At 43.7% G+C, this 15,495-nt stretch overlaps 1 protein-coding gene across 2 annotated transcripts in view; it reads right to left on the bottom strand.

Annotated features, from left to right (window-relative positions):
- Positions 1-200: 200 nt before the first annotated feature.
- The window catches only part of PRRX1 (paired related homeobox 1), an 87,306-nt gene continuing 72,011 nt past the window's right edge, over positions 201-15,495 (bottom strand). The window contains exons 2-4 of one of the 2 annotated variants that reach the window (XM_014595986.3): positions 14,394-14,569; positions 9,003-9,184; positions 201-5,651 (exon numbers count right to left, since the gene is read on the bottom strand). In XM_014595986.3, the coding sequence (XP_014451472.1) occupies positions 5,513-5,651; positions 9,003-9,184; positions 14,394-14,569 (497 nt within the window). In that variant the 3' untranslated portion in view covers positions 201-5,512. The other variant, XM_019500303.2, reaches the window with a different exon arrangement.

The raw sequence follows: 15,495 nt of genomic DNA on the forward strand, positions 1-15,495 counted from the left end.
GAACAGTGCTTAGCATAATGAGGGCCCAGTCCTATTTAGGAGCCTTTACACACACCTGTGATGCAGACCCTGGTGAGAAGGGCAAGCTAGATTTTGGCTTAAATGCCATTTTCCTCTTACCTCACTCAACATTTTCATTTTTTTCCAGTCCCAGATGGTATTCTCATATAGATTGGAGAAGAAGACACATGACAAACATATGACAACTTATGGAGATGGCTTCTTTTTTCCTTTTATTGAAAATGATTGTTTCTATTCTAGTGCAAACACTGTATATTTTACATCATAAAGCAAGATATAATTTACAGAATACATTTCCATGAGATTTTTGCAACCTTTCAGTGGCATTTTTGCATCAATTCCAGCATCATCGGCATCATACTTTAATGTTTTTCTCCCACTTAAAATTCCATATATTTTACCACCCCCCTTGCTTCTGGATAGAGCAGGGGTGGAGGTTAATCACCAGAACATGTGCAGGCTTGTAAGAGGGGAGACATGCCTCATGAACATTTTCTACCTTAAGGGTGCCCAAACTTTGTGATGCCATGAATTACCTTTGTAAGTTCCTAGAAGCCCACTCACTGCACCTGGAAGGTATGATTAAAGCCATGAATAGTTTCATGCTTTCAAGACTGAGCTTCTAATTTGCATACATATTTATACAGTTTTATAACTTAGAGAGTAAACATATGTGATCATAATACTTTACTTTTGCTTGATAGATTAATAGAAATTGCCTTGTTGGTTGAAGTAATCAGAAAGGAAAAAAAACCTGGAATTGTTCAGCATTGACCCCTGATTATATTTAGAAAAGGCAGCAAGCATTTGGGGTGTATTTTTAGAATCTGTAGGCTGCATCTGACTGGACTACCCTCTACTCAGACATACTGGAATTTATTTCACCATTGGCATGCCATTGAAATAGAATATCCCAATCCAAATAACAAGACAGAACCTAGAGAGATTGTCCATGGTGAAAATGCTACAACCATTGACTCACCTGCACAAGTTTATTCACTGAGTTGTCTCATTACAGCCAACGTGAAGCTTCACAGGAGTAAAGTTAGGCATGTGCATAAGTATTGGCAGGATCACGGCCTTACTTAAGTTCTGGCATTTATATGCAATCCTTATTTTTATAGTCATTATAACTCAAGGAATACAAGATGGACGTCATTTGTACTAAACATTTTAATTTCACTGTCTCTGAGATGTTTTTCTTGCTAGCATAAGAAATGGTTCCTTTGCTTAGAAACCCCAAAACCACCTTGGTTAAATTGAAAGCAATGGCTGCTTGCAAAAAAATGTTTTGGTTTCAAAAACTGAGGGAGAGAAAAGGGATTATAAAAAATGTGTGAACTGGTCAAGAACTTTGGGCCTGATCTGCAGGTGGTATGAGTCCTCCAAAACTTCACTTACAACATTAGGTCAGTCTACACCAACTGAGTTGCAGCTTTTGATTCCAATTCAGGTGTGTGATTTTCCCTATTGCTCTAGTTGGTGCAAGATAAAGGTGGGGAGGAGGTGCCATGTTTGGATGTAAAAAAACAGAAAGAAAGGAAATTAGAGCCTGAGGGCCTTTTCCTACAGGTATGCTATCATGATTGGCACTCACTGAACACAGTGATCTGAAGAGTCCTGCGAAGATATATCATGGCCCTTTCCCCAACAGAGAAACCCAGTTTTCCAAAGGAAACAGTTTCTCCCTACTGGGCAAGAGTATCTTGTAACTGTTCACAGTGTTGCATAATGTTTTTGACTTCCATCTGAATATCTCAATATGCCAGACTAGGAGAGTGAAGCATGGAAAGGTGCAATCCCTTTACCCAGGCCACCCAGTGATTCAGCGGCAGCTACAAGGACAAAATCCAGGAGTCTGGACTTCCAGTGCCCCAGTAAACAACACAAAGTGTCTAAGAAAATTGAAGATAACATAAAATGCTTTCCAGCATCCACAATTTCATTCTAAAACTCACTAGTATTCCCCTTAAGATCTTCCATGTCAACTTCTGATTGGAAGTGGATCACTAAAAAAATTCCTTCTCCCTGTATGCACCTAAGTCCTATTGGAAAGGTATACTTCTAACACTTTTCTTTAATTTTTTCCTCTGCCATGCTACCAGCCCCTGCTGATAACCATGGCAAGGGAGTTGGTACAGACGGGTCATTGTTATTGTAATCACTGTGCTGCCTCCCCCTGCTCTGTGGTCTATCCACACAGTGATTGAGACACATATGGTTGCCAACATTGCTACCACCTGCAGAACGGCGCGTATGGTAGAATAAAAATAGTGCAGGCTTCACGCCTTTGAAAATCCAAAGTTCCTCCCTACACCAAACATGAGATTGAGTTGAAAAAATTAATAAATGTTGGGTTCTGATGCTTTTTGGTTGGTTGTTTTTGCCTTCTGGATGTTGAGTGTTTAGGTTATGCATGGGTCAAATTTTCAACTTTTCTTCTTAACCATAATAGCCAGAAACTTAAGATTTCTTTTTTAGTGAAAGCTGAAACCAGGAGCTGTGGCTTTAAGAACAAGAAAATTGGTGCAGTGGTGGGAAATCTGAGGAAACCACTAAGGCAGACATGATCATAGCAGCCATGTTCTAACATCAACACTTGATGCATGAAACTTCTTTGGACATCTCTAGCTATGTGTGAAAGTCTGGCCAGGCAAATTTCATTAGCAAAGCAGTGATAGATAGAAAAATAGAGGATGAAGGCCACCAAAGAGAATCTAAAGGCCAGTTGGTTTAAAAAAAAATCAACTCTGTTTTACAGGGTAAATTCCACTGAAGTTCAGAGGTGAAGTTCTCTCTTCCAGGGCAATGAACTTGTACATGGGCTGGACTGTAAGGATGGGCACCTGCCCTGGAATAGATATAGAACTGATCAACTTGCATGCTTCCAAAAGGCACCATGGTGTTATCTGTTAGATGAAACACAAAACAAAATCCTGAGTACTTTTAAGGCCTGCTGGTCAGCAACACGGAAGTTAGTGCAGCTTTGCAGTTGAGCTGGTCTGGAATTCTTCAATGAAGCTATTTTACTGAAATATATAGATTTGTCAACAAATCTGTTTACACGACAAGATTGATTTTAATGAATCTCTCAACTTGTTGTTTTTTTTTTAGGGGAAAAGAGTTTCAAAATGATCAGTGTCCTGTTTCAATATTCTTAAACAGGAAAATTTGGGGGTCTTTTGAGTCAAAAGTACTTTTCATTTAGAATTTTTTTTTAAATTCACACTAACAAAAGGTTCAAAAAAGAAAATAAGGTCAAAAAAGGTTAAATTAAAAAGAAATCATTCAAAATTACTGAAATGAAAGTCTAACTGACTAGAACTGAAAGTGTTCTGGTTTTCAGTTTGCAGTTTTTGTGAGTTCTATTGGTTCAGATTCAAGAGGGGATTTTTTTTTGTAGGAATGTTTTGTTTTTGATACCTTAAAAAAGTGTCAAGAAATGAGAAATCTTTTCCCCACTCATGTCTCATTATGGTCATTGGGGCTCTAACACTTTCTGCCAGTTGTGTAAGTGGACCTGTGCTTTTTCAAGCATTTACCCTTATACTCTGGCTAAATTTTAATTTATATTTTACCTATCTAATGCTCCACTTAATTTTAAATGGAGCATGGATCTATTTCTCACCTCCTGTAATATATTGTTTTAGGACATTGATGTCTATTCTCAGAATACTTCACACCCATATTGGGCAGGGGTGGAACAGGGACAAAACTAGCCAGGGCTGAGCTGGCTGAGCCAGGCTGACACTCATGGAAATCCCAGGCAGAGGTTAAGATCTGGCCCCTCCTCTTCTCCTTCCCACACTTAAAAAGTCCTGGGCAACTGCCCTGATTGTTCATCCCTAAGGACATGAGTGACTGGTGCCTCCTGAATCTGGGGGGGGGGGGGTACCCACAGAAGCCACTGACAGTGGCAGCCCTGTCAGGGGGGCACCAGCCCTACCAACAGTATCAGCCATTGGGGGGGCACATGCACCCCTGTGTACCCCCTACCAGTCGCCTGTGCCTAAGGACTGGCTCTGCCTGGAAGAAGTAGTAAATCATACGTATTTGAGCCTTATTGGGAGAGGGGGTGTCAAGGACAAAATGTGATGCTGCTCCAGGCCACATTATCTTTATGTGGAAGCCCTCTGTATTAGGCAAAGCCTCCATAGGAGAGTCTGTTGGCTGGCACAGAGCTTTCATGCAAGTGAACCTGTGTCTCTTATGACTCTCCTGATATCCACCTGGTTGCAGGGCCACACCCTTGACTTAAACCTTATTCCTAACAGGGGGAGATATGAAATGAGGTTCCCTATTGTTTTTCTCCAAGGATCTCTTCTGGCAAGTCCTATCACAGGAAAAAGTGATGCAGCCCTGAATACAGCCTTCAGGATTTGGTCCAATGGAAGCCTAAGTTTGCCTGAGCAGTGAGTTTTGCCTGAGTTAAGACTGGCTCACAGACTGTAAAGTGCTTTGGCACCCTGCAGAATGAAAAGTTCTCTCTGCGTGATATAGGGTAGGGTATGCCCATAAATAGAAGTCATGTGGGTGAATTTGGCACTTGGTATAGATCAGTCTCTACAGGCACCTGGATGCAGCACAAACATCCCGAATACTTCCAATGCATTTTATTTTGTTTAATAATAAAAAAAACACCAACCAAGCTTGCATGTATATCTTATATATAAAAATATATACAGTATATATAAAACAAATGCATTTGGACAACACCTTTACCTGTGGCAAAAAATCAGAAGGCATGGGGAGAAAAAGTGAAAGTCCTATTCTTGGACCTACAATGATCTTCCCCTCTATACACATACACTCTGCCTTAAGGAAGGTTTTCTCTTCTTTGGTTTTTCAAAGAGGTGGTGCCAAAACTAATCAGAAAGCAACAACTAGTTTCAAAACCCAAGGAGACTGGAAATAAACCCAATGTTCCAGGCCACTGAGACAGAGGGACCCACAGCTTTGCACACAAAGGCTTCTCAGAGGCTAAATGATAATGGCTCTTCAGCTGCAGTCCACTCGTGGTCCAGATATCTGGGTCTTGTGGATATGCTGGAGAGGCTTTGGCTTCTGAATTCCCTCTTCTAGGGTGACCTGGGGCATAGGAAGTGAAGGGGCAAGCACTGAACCTCAGGACAGTCTAGAGTTCAAGGGCTGAACTGATAGGATTTCGTTTTGCAGTCTTGTCCAAAACACAAAAAAACCAAGAATGGGATTCTCCTTAACCGAAGAAGCTCATAGTATATTGAGCAGAAGCTATAAACCTGATAAGAATTGATGGCATTATCCAGAAAGGAAGAAAGAACATTGTAACTAATTTGCAGCTCATTTTGCTCCTGTTTCTGTCCCAATATTCTGTGTGTGTGTGTGCGCGCGCACGCGCGCGCGTGCGTGTGTGTGTGTGTGCGTGTGTATTTCGCCCTCTCTTTCTGAACAAGTTGCTAAGCAGGACAGGTGTCATTTTATTTTTCCTTTCTTTAAGACTTAGTAGCAGTCTTTAATTGACTGTTGGCACCTGATTCCTCTGTAAACTATATTCCTTTGCCTTCAGTCTCAGGTTGGCAATACTGTTGGCCATGTTCATGCCCTGTGCTGGGCTAGTATTGGTACATGTGGCGGAATAGGTAGCCATAGCACTGTAGAAGAGAGAGAAAAGGGAGAAAAAGAAAAAAAAATCAATCAGAACGTTTTAAAATTCAAATGAAAGCTGTATTTGAGCTTGAAAGTGGTAGCTAAGTGAGCAGGTATTGGCCTGATATGTGCCCAGGTGTATAATGCATTGTTTTACTGGAGACAGCCTTTCCGGAGGGAGCGAAGTAGCCATATTTTAGCATCCAGCAATTGATCTATCTAAGACTATATGAAGCGTGCACTGCTCCATACACTCGAAACCCCTGGCCAGAAGCAGTATAGCAATGTCCACACATTGCTCAGGGCAGACTCATCAGCACTGCTGAGTGACTAAAAATATATACAGTACAAAGTCATTATAATGAACCCCCATGGGATTGGGAAAAACAACGTTCATTAAGAGAGGGTGTTCACTATAAGAGGGTTAGTCAATTGGCTGCATTGTCGTTGGCAGTCCCTCGATACAAGGATGACAGTCTTCCAGTAAATGGGAAAGTCATCGGTGAGTCCATAGGTGACTGAGGAGGCCAATCCAAGATCCTCACGTTCGACTGGCTGTATCACAATAATGAGAAAAAAGTTGGTTCCTGCTGTTGGGATCATTAAACGCTAGGGTTTGTTAACAAACAGGGTTCACTATAATAAGGATGGATATTATTATATCCATTGTCCTAAATTGCTTATTTCAGTAAAGCAGACCCATGAAACAAGATTCTTGTTGGCAGTTTGTTAAATTCTACCCCCTGCAAAAAAGGCCAGCCTGGGATTGCGTACAGCTTCATGTATGGAACAACATGCACTTTTCCATCCCAGACAATTTCTGTCAGACTCTCATGCTTACTGTTATTTTATGTCCGTCTCTAATGTTTGTTGAGTAACAGGGCCAAGAAGAGAAAGCTGAGCTTCATACCAACAGCCACCAAGAAACAGAAAGGACCAAGAACACCCACATATCTCCCTGCTTAGTCTTGATGCTGTACTGATAGCAGTCCATGACTTAGCTCTAGGAAAAGATCTCTGGGTGCTCCTGAGAGTTTAGCAATGATTTGAATCACCTTTTTTGGTTCCCACTGAATATATAAACTGTTTCCTTTGCATTCTTGATGGAACTGTAAGGGCTGGCAAATTGGGCTTTTATCGCTGAATAAGACCTCATCAGCATTTCCATCAGGAAGTTTTGTTCCCACTGCTCTTTTTTCTATTGTTTCCTTTCTTGGGTCAGACTAAAGTGGTAAGTCTCTTTGAAGCCACCATGCTTCAACAGCACAAGAAAACTTTTAATGTGGATGAGAAGTGGTGCATAAATTCATTGTGGAGCCAGTTGCCACTCAGCAACTTGGGACCTGTTCTTGTGAATGGATATGGATTTAGCATGCAGCAGGCAGTGCATACATGACCTATCAGACTTCTCTTTAAGGGCCTGATCCAAAACTTCTTTTCATCAATGAAAGTCTGTCCACTGACTCCCAATAATCATTGGAACAAGTTCATAGCTGGAACATTATAAAAGTTTGCACTGTTTCTACTTCATATTAATTTTGTGACTGGAAAATACATACATAAGGTTATGTAGGGAAATATTATGAGGGAAAGGATCAAACAACATTAAGGATGAATAGGAGTGAATGAAATATGAATGCATGTGAACTTTTGTTCTCAAACATAAATTTTGAGAACCAAAATTTAACCCTGAACCTTAACTGATGATAAAAAATGCTTGGCTATAACTTTATTGTGCATAGTTAGAATCCCCAGTCACAGACCAGGCCCCTACTGTGCTTGCTGCTGCATCAACACAGAATATAATGATGATCCCCAATACAATAAGCTATTTTAAATTCTTGTGCTATATCTACCTTTCCAGATTATGACTCTTGTTAGTAGTAGTATTCTGTGCAAGACCAACAAGCTGAGAGTTGCCTCCCAACCTTTTCAGTGACCACATAGCCTCTTTCCCATACAGTCCTTTCCACAATGTCCTTGGCCCCTGGAAGTTACTTTGCACTGCCCTCTGCTAAAACCTTTTATGAAGCCTCCCAACATCTTGGGAGCTATGAGGATTATTTTGATAAGTGTGACAGGTTGGAGTAACCCAAGCAAGTCCAGCAGATGTTCTGAACTGCAATCATAACAGCCTTAAGGGGACAAAAACCTGTCTTGGACCTTCTCAACACCTCTCTCTTCCCAGAAAGCAACTCTTTGGCAAATATCCCACAAGGATGGATGCCCACTGTGAGTTTTCCTTCATAGGAAGGGGCCTTTCCAAACAGGTATTCTTATATAAAATCCAAAAGTTAAGGACTGGCTCCAGGGTACAGGTTGGAAAAAAGGGGGTCTTCAATGGCATCTGAATCATAAGGGCATAATCCTTCTGCAGAAATTGGCTATCCTACCCCTTTCTGTCATGAGATATGATCCATAAAAGCTTAAGAACCACTGATGTAAGGAGAAGAAATATAAGGGATGGTCTGGTTTTAAAGACTTCACTGAGTGAGTGACAAAGGACCTAAGAGGAGTAGATCCAATCAACTTAGGGCAACAGGGACCTTTGATATGGTGCTGTTCTTGGAGGCCAGCACAGGGGGAACAGGAAACCACATGTGACAGCCTGATAGACATTGTGCAGGGACAGGAAAAAAACACAGCAAAAGGCCTTAAGAAGCTGATTCATATGCAGACCTCTGTACTAACAATGTCCGCTGACCAACAGCTCCTTACGAGCCAACGCAACTGGTGAGCTTGCTTCATTCACATGAAAACAGATTCCAGTTGGCTGTGGAGGGAGCACAAGAGGGACATAAGGGTTGTGAACATTATGGAGTACAAATGCTAGGGATATTTTTCCTTTCCTGATGTTATATTGCCAGCACCTTCCACGGTTCAGGTTAGTCCAGAGCAGTGCATACCTCTGTACAGAAGTGACTGTCCTCACTTTTTAGCAAATTATTTACTAATTTCCCAGTCTACCACTCCAGAAAGCTCTTCATTAGTAATGTTGTTGAAGGGAGCTAGAGAGCTGTGTCCCTGTTTTGCTAGCTAGATGGTCCTGCTTGTTCATTTCCAAAGCTGGCAGATTAGGCACTGCATGAATGAAGCATAAAGTTCTGGGAACAACCAAATATTAGCATAGCAAAAACCCTAGAGCCAGGAAAACCACTTTCCACAACAGCAGCAGGAAGGCATCATGGTGGCTTACAGCCAAGTCATAGGAAAGAGCAATGGGAAACCTGGCCTGAGACATGGATCTCACAAGGCTTTCACAGGGAGCAGCTCTGGCAAATAAGTAGGTAGCTCAGAAAGAGTGACTGGACAAGATCAAAGGACACTGATCACCTAGAGAATGGTTTTTCATTCACCTGTAAGGTGAGGCTGTCCCCCAGGAGAGATAGTCGGTGGGTCTTGGAGATGGACGCGGTACGATGGGCTGCTCCACAGCAGTCAAGTCCCCCGAGTAGGTTTTGAGAAGGGAAGCATTCTTGTTGGCCAGCATGGCTCTCTCATTCCTGCGGAACTTTGCTCTTCGGTTCTGAAACCATACCTAGGAGGGGAAAAGTACAAACCAGTCCCAGGTGACTACCTGCTCCACTGATGTCCTGTTGCTCTCCCTCCATCAATTGGCAGAGGAGGGGCCCTAGGAATCATAGCATAACATTGAAGGGCATGATGGCAGCACTGACAGCCAGGATCATGTTGCGAGTAAAAGGTGGCCAGATACACTGTGCTTGCAGAAGACAGAGGAAGACAAAATGAGTCTGATTTACCAGGGGTCATTAATATAGAACAGTCCAGCCAGGCTCACAGAGTAGGATCAAAGCACAGCTTAGATAGAACAGAAAGAACCAAAGCTCTTCAAAGGGTGATAGCTACCTCTGGGTTCTTCATTTCTCCAAAAGACTCACTCACACAGCACTCCTTCACTTAGGAACCCTGCACAGGAAACTGAAGAGTGATTGAACTCCTCAGAAGAAATGTGCCTCTCTACAGGGGTTCCCATTACACCTGAGCTGCTAACTTCTAGCTAACCAAAATGAAAAAGAAACATGAAAGGTCAAATGTTATCAACGTGGGGCCCTCAGAGAAGCTGCTCACTGGTTGGATCCCTCTTGCTTCCAGGATACCAAGAAACCTCAGAGGGATACTGGGAACTTCATATTTCCTTCCCAATGCCAGTGCAGCAAGAATCTTCTTCTCAGAGAGGATGCAGTAGGCCTGCCCCATCTTTCAGAACAGCAGGGACCCTTCATTACTGCAGGATAGGGATTTAGGGAAAGCTGATGCTTGCCTGTTGGACATACCCATATGCATGCGTACCCAGAGATACTCTCAAGTACCCATGTGTACCTGCCATAAGTGCCCACCCCCACCACATACATGCACACATACCTAAACAAGTGTGTGCGCACACATACATAGCAGCCAATACATCACAACATACATGTGTGTATATGCATGCACACATCTGAACACATGTACATGCATAGACACAAGTGTTTAGCCACATGCTCATGCATGTACACTCACATACATCATCAGGGGAACATGCACGTGCATGCTTACACACACAGAGCTTCTTTTTTGATCCCAATAATCATCAGCATAAAAAGTTGATTTCATTCATTTCTTTTCACATCTCATTCTTGTACCTTCAGGCTTAAGCCACTCAAAGGCTCTAACCTCTTTCATCCCCAAATCTTTGGGGGAAACTCTACTTTACACAGATTACAAATGTACAAATGTACAAAGAGAAAGTTTATACCATTTCATATGGTGGTAACTGATATAGTAGTTAGAGAAGTAGACTGTGCCTTGGAATACCATTCTTCTCCTGAATAGTCATTGAGCTGAAGGGCAGATCCATTCCAGTAAAAGAAAATCTAATGCCAGTGACCAAAAGCTCAGGTAGAACTCAAGTTGCCTGCCCCTCATATAATGATGAGGTAACCTGCTTCCTTGTAATTTTCAATTTGATGCAGTATTGTGTTCCCAGCCTCTGGCAAGGATCAGAGGCATTCCAAGAGAAAGCTTATTCGCATGGTGTTTCCAGCCTCAGTAGATGCTAGAAGCATTGGCAGTCCCATGAGGAAGCTTCTCTCTGTACGTTGCCTTCCCAGTTCTGAAATACCTTGAAGTTTAAATAAAGTGAAGAGGATCCTTGGTCCCAATACAGATTATCTGTGGCACACTGGAAATGTACTGGGTGGCACATGGCTGACATAAAGGCTAAGTACAGACTTTCAAACCCCCCAAGGCACAATCGATCTAAGTTATGCAGTTTTCTGTAAGCAGTGTAGTTTAGGTCAGTAGCAAACAGACCGCACGTTCACCCTTTGGTGGAAAGGGGGAGCAAATCTTAGGCCAGGTTCTGCCATTTTTAAACTAGTCTATGTGTGCTGAACTTCTATTCTGTTATGGGTATAGATGGTTTCTGATCACTTATGCTAGTAAAAGTGTAATATCTGTACCTGGCCAAGCAGCTCTCACTCTCCCAAGAGGCCTCAACACACAGCTACAGCAGTGCTATGCTCCCCAACAACATAACAGTTCCCAATGAGTCAGTTATCTCTGTAACAAGGCAAAACTGTCCCGAGACTGTTCAAACATGGCTAAGGCCAAGACAGACCTCCTACCTAGAGACTCTGAGGTAACCTTCACCACTTACCATACCCCACATCATAATCAAGAACCTTGTTCCCTTCCCGCAAAAGCAGCATATGTTTGCCACATTCATTAAATAGCTGTGTAATGTCTGACTAGGGCTCTCAGCATCCAGTGCATAGCTCATAAAGCTCACTTTGGAGAAGGCTTCTTGACTTGGAAACTTGCCTGTAACATAAATCTGATTGCAAAAGTGGACACCATCTCCAAAACCCTAGTGAGCTTTTTCTAATGTCTAAGGCAAATATGGCTTGCAATGTGTTTCCTTTATGGAACATGCCACAAAACTTAGTTGGAAGCTCTCTCCCTGAGATAGGATTCCATAGGCTGGCTAGAAAGCTCTCTCTCTGCCAGGATAGTAACTCTCTATTAATTCTCTTGATTTTGGGAGGATAGACTACAAACTTCCTGAGGGAAGAATGTTCAAGAGCATTTAAGTGCATTCAGAGCCTGTCTCATTTTCAAAAGTAACTTAAGCTTTAGGAATTAGAGTCCCATTGACTTTCAGTGAGATTTATGCTCCTCATTGCTAAGGGTATGTTTGCACCACGGTGACTGTTTTCTCATGCAGACACATCTCAGCTAAGGCATAGTCTACACTAGTGTTTCGCCAGTATAAAAAACTTAAAACAAGTCTATGAAGACAGAAGACTCCTTTCTGATGTCCAAGTTACACCACCCCTGCTGAATAGAGTAGATCTTCTGCTGCCATCCAGCAGTCATCCAATGGTGTGTGTGGACTCTACAGCCTCTTCTGTTGGCTGTCATGGTCCCTTCAGCAGCTGGTGACTTCCCTGGATGTACTACACACCCTTCAAACATCTGCTGTAGTAGAGCTGCCAAAAGCTCATGAGTACATATATATTCTGATAGTTGAGCAGCAGCAGCTGCTCTCTGCTGCACAAACTTCTGGTGGCAGAGGCAGGAATTGTGGACAAGGTCTGCCTTTAAACTAGCAAACTTGGGGCCTTGTCACACCTTAGGCTGTAAGCTGAACAAATGTTAATAGGCTCACTGTTGTTTGTTTTAGTGGAGCAGTCACACCATAAGGTGAAAAACCATCTCTGGCTGTCTTGCACTTGCACAGCTGTGACTTATCACTAGAGGCTTAGGGAGAAGGAGCAGGACTAGAAGCTAGGGGAAGGACCAACTCATTGCTTCTGCCAGATGGAGCAAGTGCCACAGCCCCAGAGTGCCTGGTGACCACAATGCCTCCCACTGCTGCCCAGACCAGCTCACTGCTTGAGCTCCAAATGGCCTGTTTCTTTATTTCTCCAGAGCCTGCTCTGCTGCACTGCCCCTGCCTGGGTTGCCACCCAGCTGGGCACTACCTGAGCTCCAGAAAAGATTGGGCCCCTCAGAACTCAGGTGCAGCCAGCTGGCCAGCAGTCCAGCTGATGGTAGCATGGGGGGAAAGCTCTGGAAAAGAAAAAGGATTGGGCCCCCAGGACCCAGGCATGTGTCAAGTGGCTGGAGAATGGTAGAGCTCAGCGGCTGCAGTTTGGCAGTCCTAGGCTGGTTCATACTGACCCTGTGCTCTGCCAGGCTGTGCAGGGTCCAGCCACCAGCTCCCTCCACCTGGCTCGCCCAGCAGCAGCTGTGATTGGCAGGCATTTGAAGTCCCTGAACCCCCTGTAGCAGCCAGGTAGCACCAGGCATGGAGCATGGGGCTCAGCACTGCCCGTCCAGGCTGAGGCTGCACAGGGCAGGCAGGAAGGCTGCATTACTCACAGCTGCCTCCCAAGCCTGGGAAGTCCCATCCCTGTACCTGCCCCCAGGGAGTTCAGGGGCCTCAGGCATCTGCCCATTACAGCTGCTGCTAGACAAGCTAGATGGGGGGAGCCAGAGGCCAGACCCTGCAGAGCCTGGATGAGTAGGAGGTCAGCAGGAACTGGCCTTGGGCTGCCACGTTGCAACTGCCAAGCTCCACACTGCTCCAGACATTTGGCCCCACCAAGGCATGTATCCAGTCCTGGGGGCACAGACACTGGTCAGGGGATGCACTGCAGCAGACTGTGGGGCTGGGCACAGTTTCAACCATGGGTCAGTGAGAGGGGTGAGCACCAGCCTGCTGCCCCACACAGACACTGTGGTCCGAGTGTGATTGGGCATTTGGTGCAGTGAGACAGTCCAGGAGGCATTGTAGTCACCAAATACTCCAGGGCTGTAGCATTGGCTTTCCTGTTGGGAGCAGTGGGGCAGAGGCACCTTGCCCAGGCCCACTGCACCCTGGCATCCCTGCCCTAACTCAGGAGGGAACACTGCATCCTGGGATGATGGAGGACTACAACTTGGGTGTAACAGCTGTGGACATTGTCTGTACCTTAATGGAACAGGAGTAAGGTTATGCAGATTAGAAATAATCCCGTCCAGGAGTGGCATAACTTTAAACTGAATCATGAGTGCTGTAAGACACTTAAAAGGTTAATGTGCAGCAAATCCAAGGGTTAAGAGCTTCAGAAGCCACCTAAAATTACTGTGTGGCAGGTCCTTTGCTACTGGCTGCATGGAGCTCATTGGAGTATTTATTGAGCAGTCTTGTTTGGGTCTTGCAGTCCACTCTGAACTCCATCCTGCTGTGATTATACTAGTAATGGTGCCTGAGCTAACTATATTTAAGCTAGCTAACTCAGGTTTGCCTGTACAAGCCACCAACAAAGCAATGACTACAGAGCAGACATAAACCAAGTCTCTTGTGTAAAAGGAACTTCAGCATCTCAGGCATGTCTGACAATTCTGTCCCTTGTACGTGTATGAAAGTGTATGATGCAAGTCTCTTTGTGGACTCAGTCTTGATCTGGGGTCTCTGAGGTCTACTGTAGTATCATCATCATCCTACATGATTTCAATATAACTCCCCTACTTTGACCCTATTAAATATAATGGGACTTTTCAAGATTTCTGTGTCATCTGTGTATTTGAGAGCCTTAATGATAGGAAAACTTCTACTCTAGTAGTTCATTCAGTTCCTGCATTCTTGCACCTCACTGACCCAAATGCCACCTGCCTGAATTCTACAGCCATGGATGATGACAGTACCTGGGTGAGAGGAGTTTGAGTGAAAGCTGAGTTTGGCTGCTGGTGTTAATTACCTGAACTCTGGCTTCAGTGAGGTTGACTCTGCGTGCAAGGTCTTCTCGTACAAAGGCATCGGGGTAGTGTGTCCTCTCAAAGACTCTTTCTAATGCCTGAAGTTGGCTGCTATTGAAGGTGGTCCTGTTTCTCCTCTGCTTTCTTTTCTTCTTCTCTTCTGAGTTCAATTGATCATCTAGAATGAGAGATAATTGGAAAAGTGAAGTGTTGGAAGAGCCCTCCAAGAGGAACAGTAGCTGTAGAGGCAAACAAGTGAATTAATTTTAAGATGGAGCTTGATGAACAGCCTGCGATTGCAGGGGCCTGGATTTGATGAGCCTTTCAGTCCTAAGTTACTAGCACTGGTATCTTATTTTTATACCCAGCTAATTGCTACATCTGTCGCTTTCGAAATGAGGTAAAAACATCAACATCCTGATCACTAGGATTAAACTTTTAAACACACAATTTTCATGTATTCATATAGATTTACAGATTCATAGATTTTTGAGGTCAGTGTCTGCATTGGGGGTGGGATGACTGCCCACAGGCAGTGTCGGTGGTGCCTTTTCACAGGGGGTGTACCGCTAAGCTTAGGGGGTGCACATGCAGCCACGTGCACCCCCTATGCATTGCCAATTAACAGTTTCACTGTATTGTAATGGAACTGAAATGGCCTATTCCCTCTGCATAATTAGTCTAGAATACTGAACAAATGGCATGGGCCTCAGAGATGATGGGAACTGAACTGTTGTCCTCTGGTTCCTGCCATCATGCAGTTAGTGGGGGCAAGACTGGTTTCCACTGCATTGCAATATTTACTTAGAATTAAGTGAACATTTCATCTGCAATTTATTGCACTAATCTTGCACTTTCTTATGAATTATCCACAAATGGGTTTGAAATCTTTACCTCTCTGTAGACAAATGAACTTTTGTTTGCTTTTCAGTCTTGCTCATTGCTCAATGAGTTAGGAATGCAAACTAAATTTTGCTAATGCTTTGTCCATTAGGGCTGCACGAAGCTTCAGTCACTGATTTGATCTGGTAGAGAGTTGGCCCAATTCGGTGGCCAGATCTCTAAATCCAAATCAAATCAGGAGACCCTTTAATCTCCCCAAAT

The sequence above is a fragment of the Alligator mississippiensis genome, chromosome 5, assembly GCF_030867095.1.
Source record: "Alligator mississippiensis isolate rAllMis1 chromosome 5, rAllMis1, whole genome shotgun sequence".
Classification (NCBI taxonomy): domain Eukaryota; kingdom Metazoa; phylum Chordata; order Crocodylia; family Alligatoridae; genus Alligator; species Alligator mississippiensis.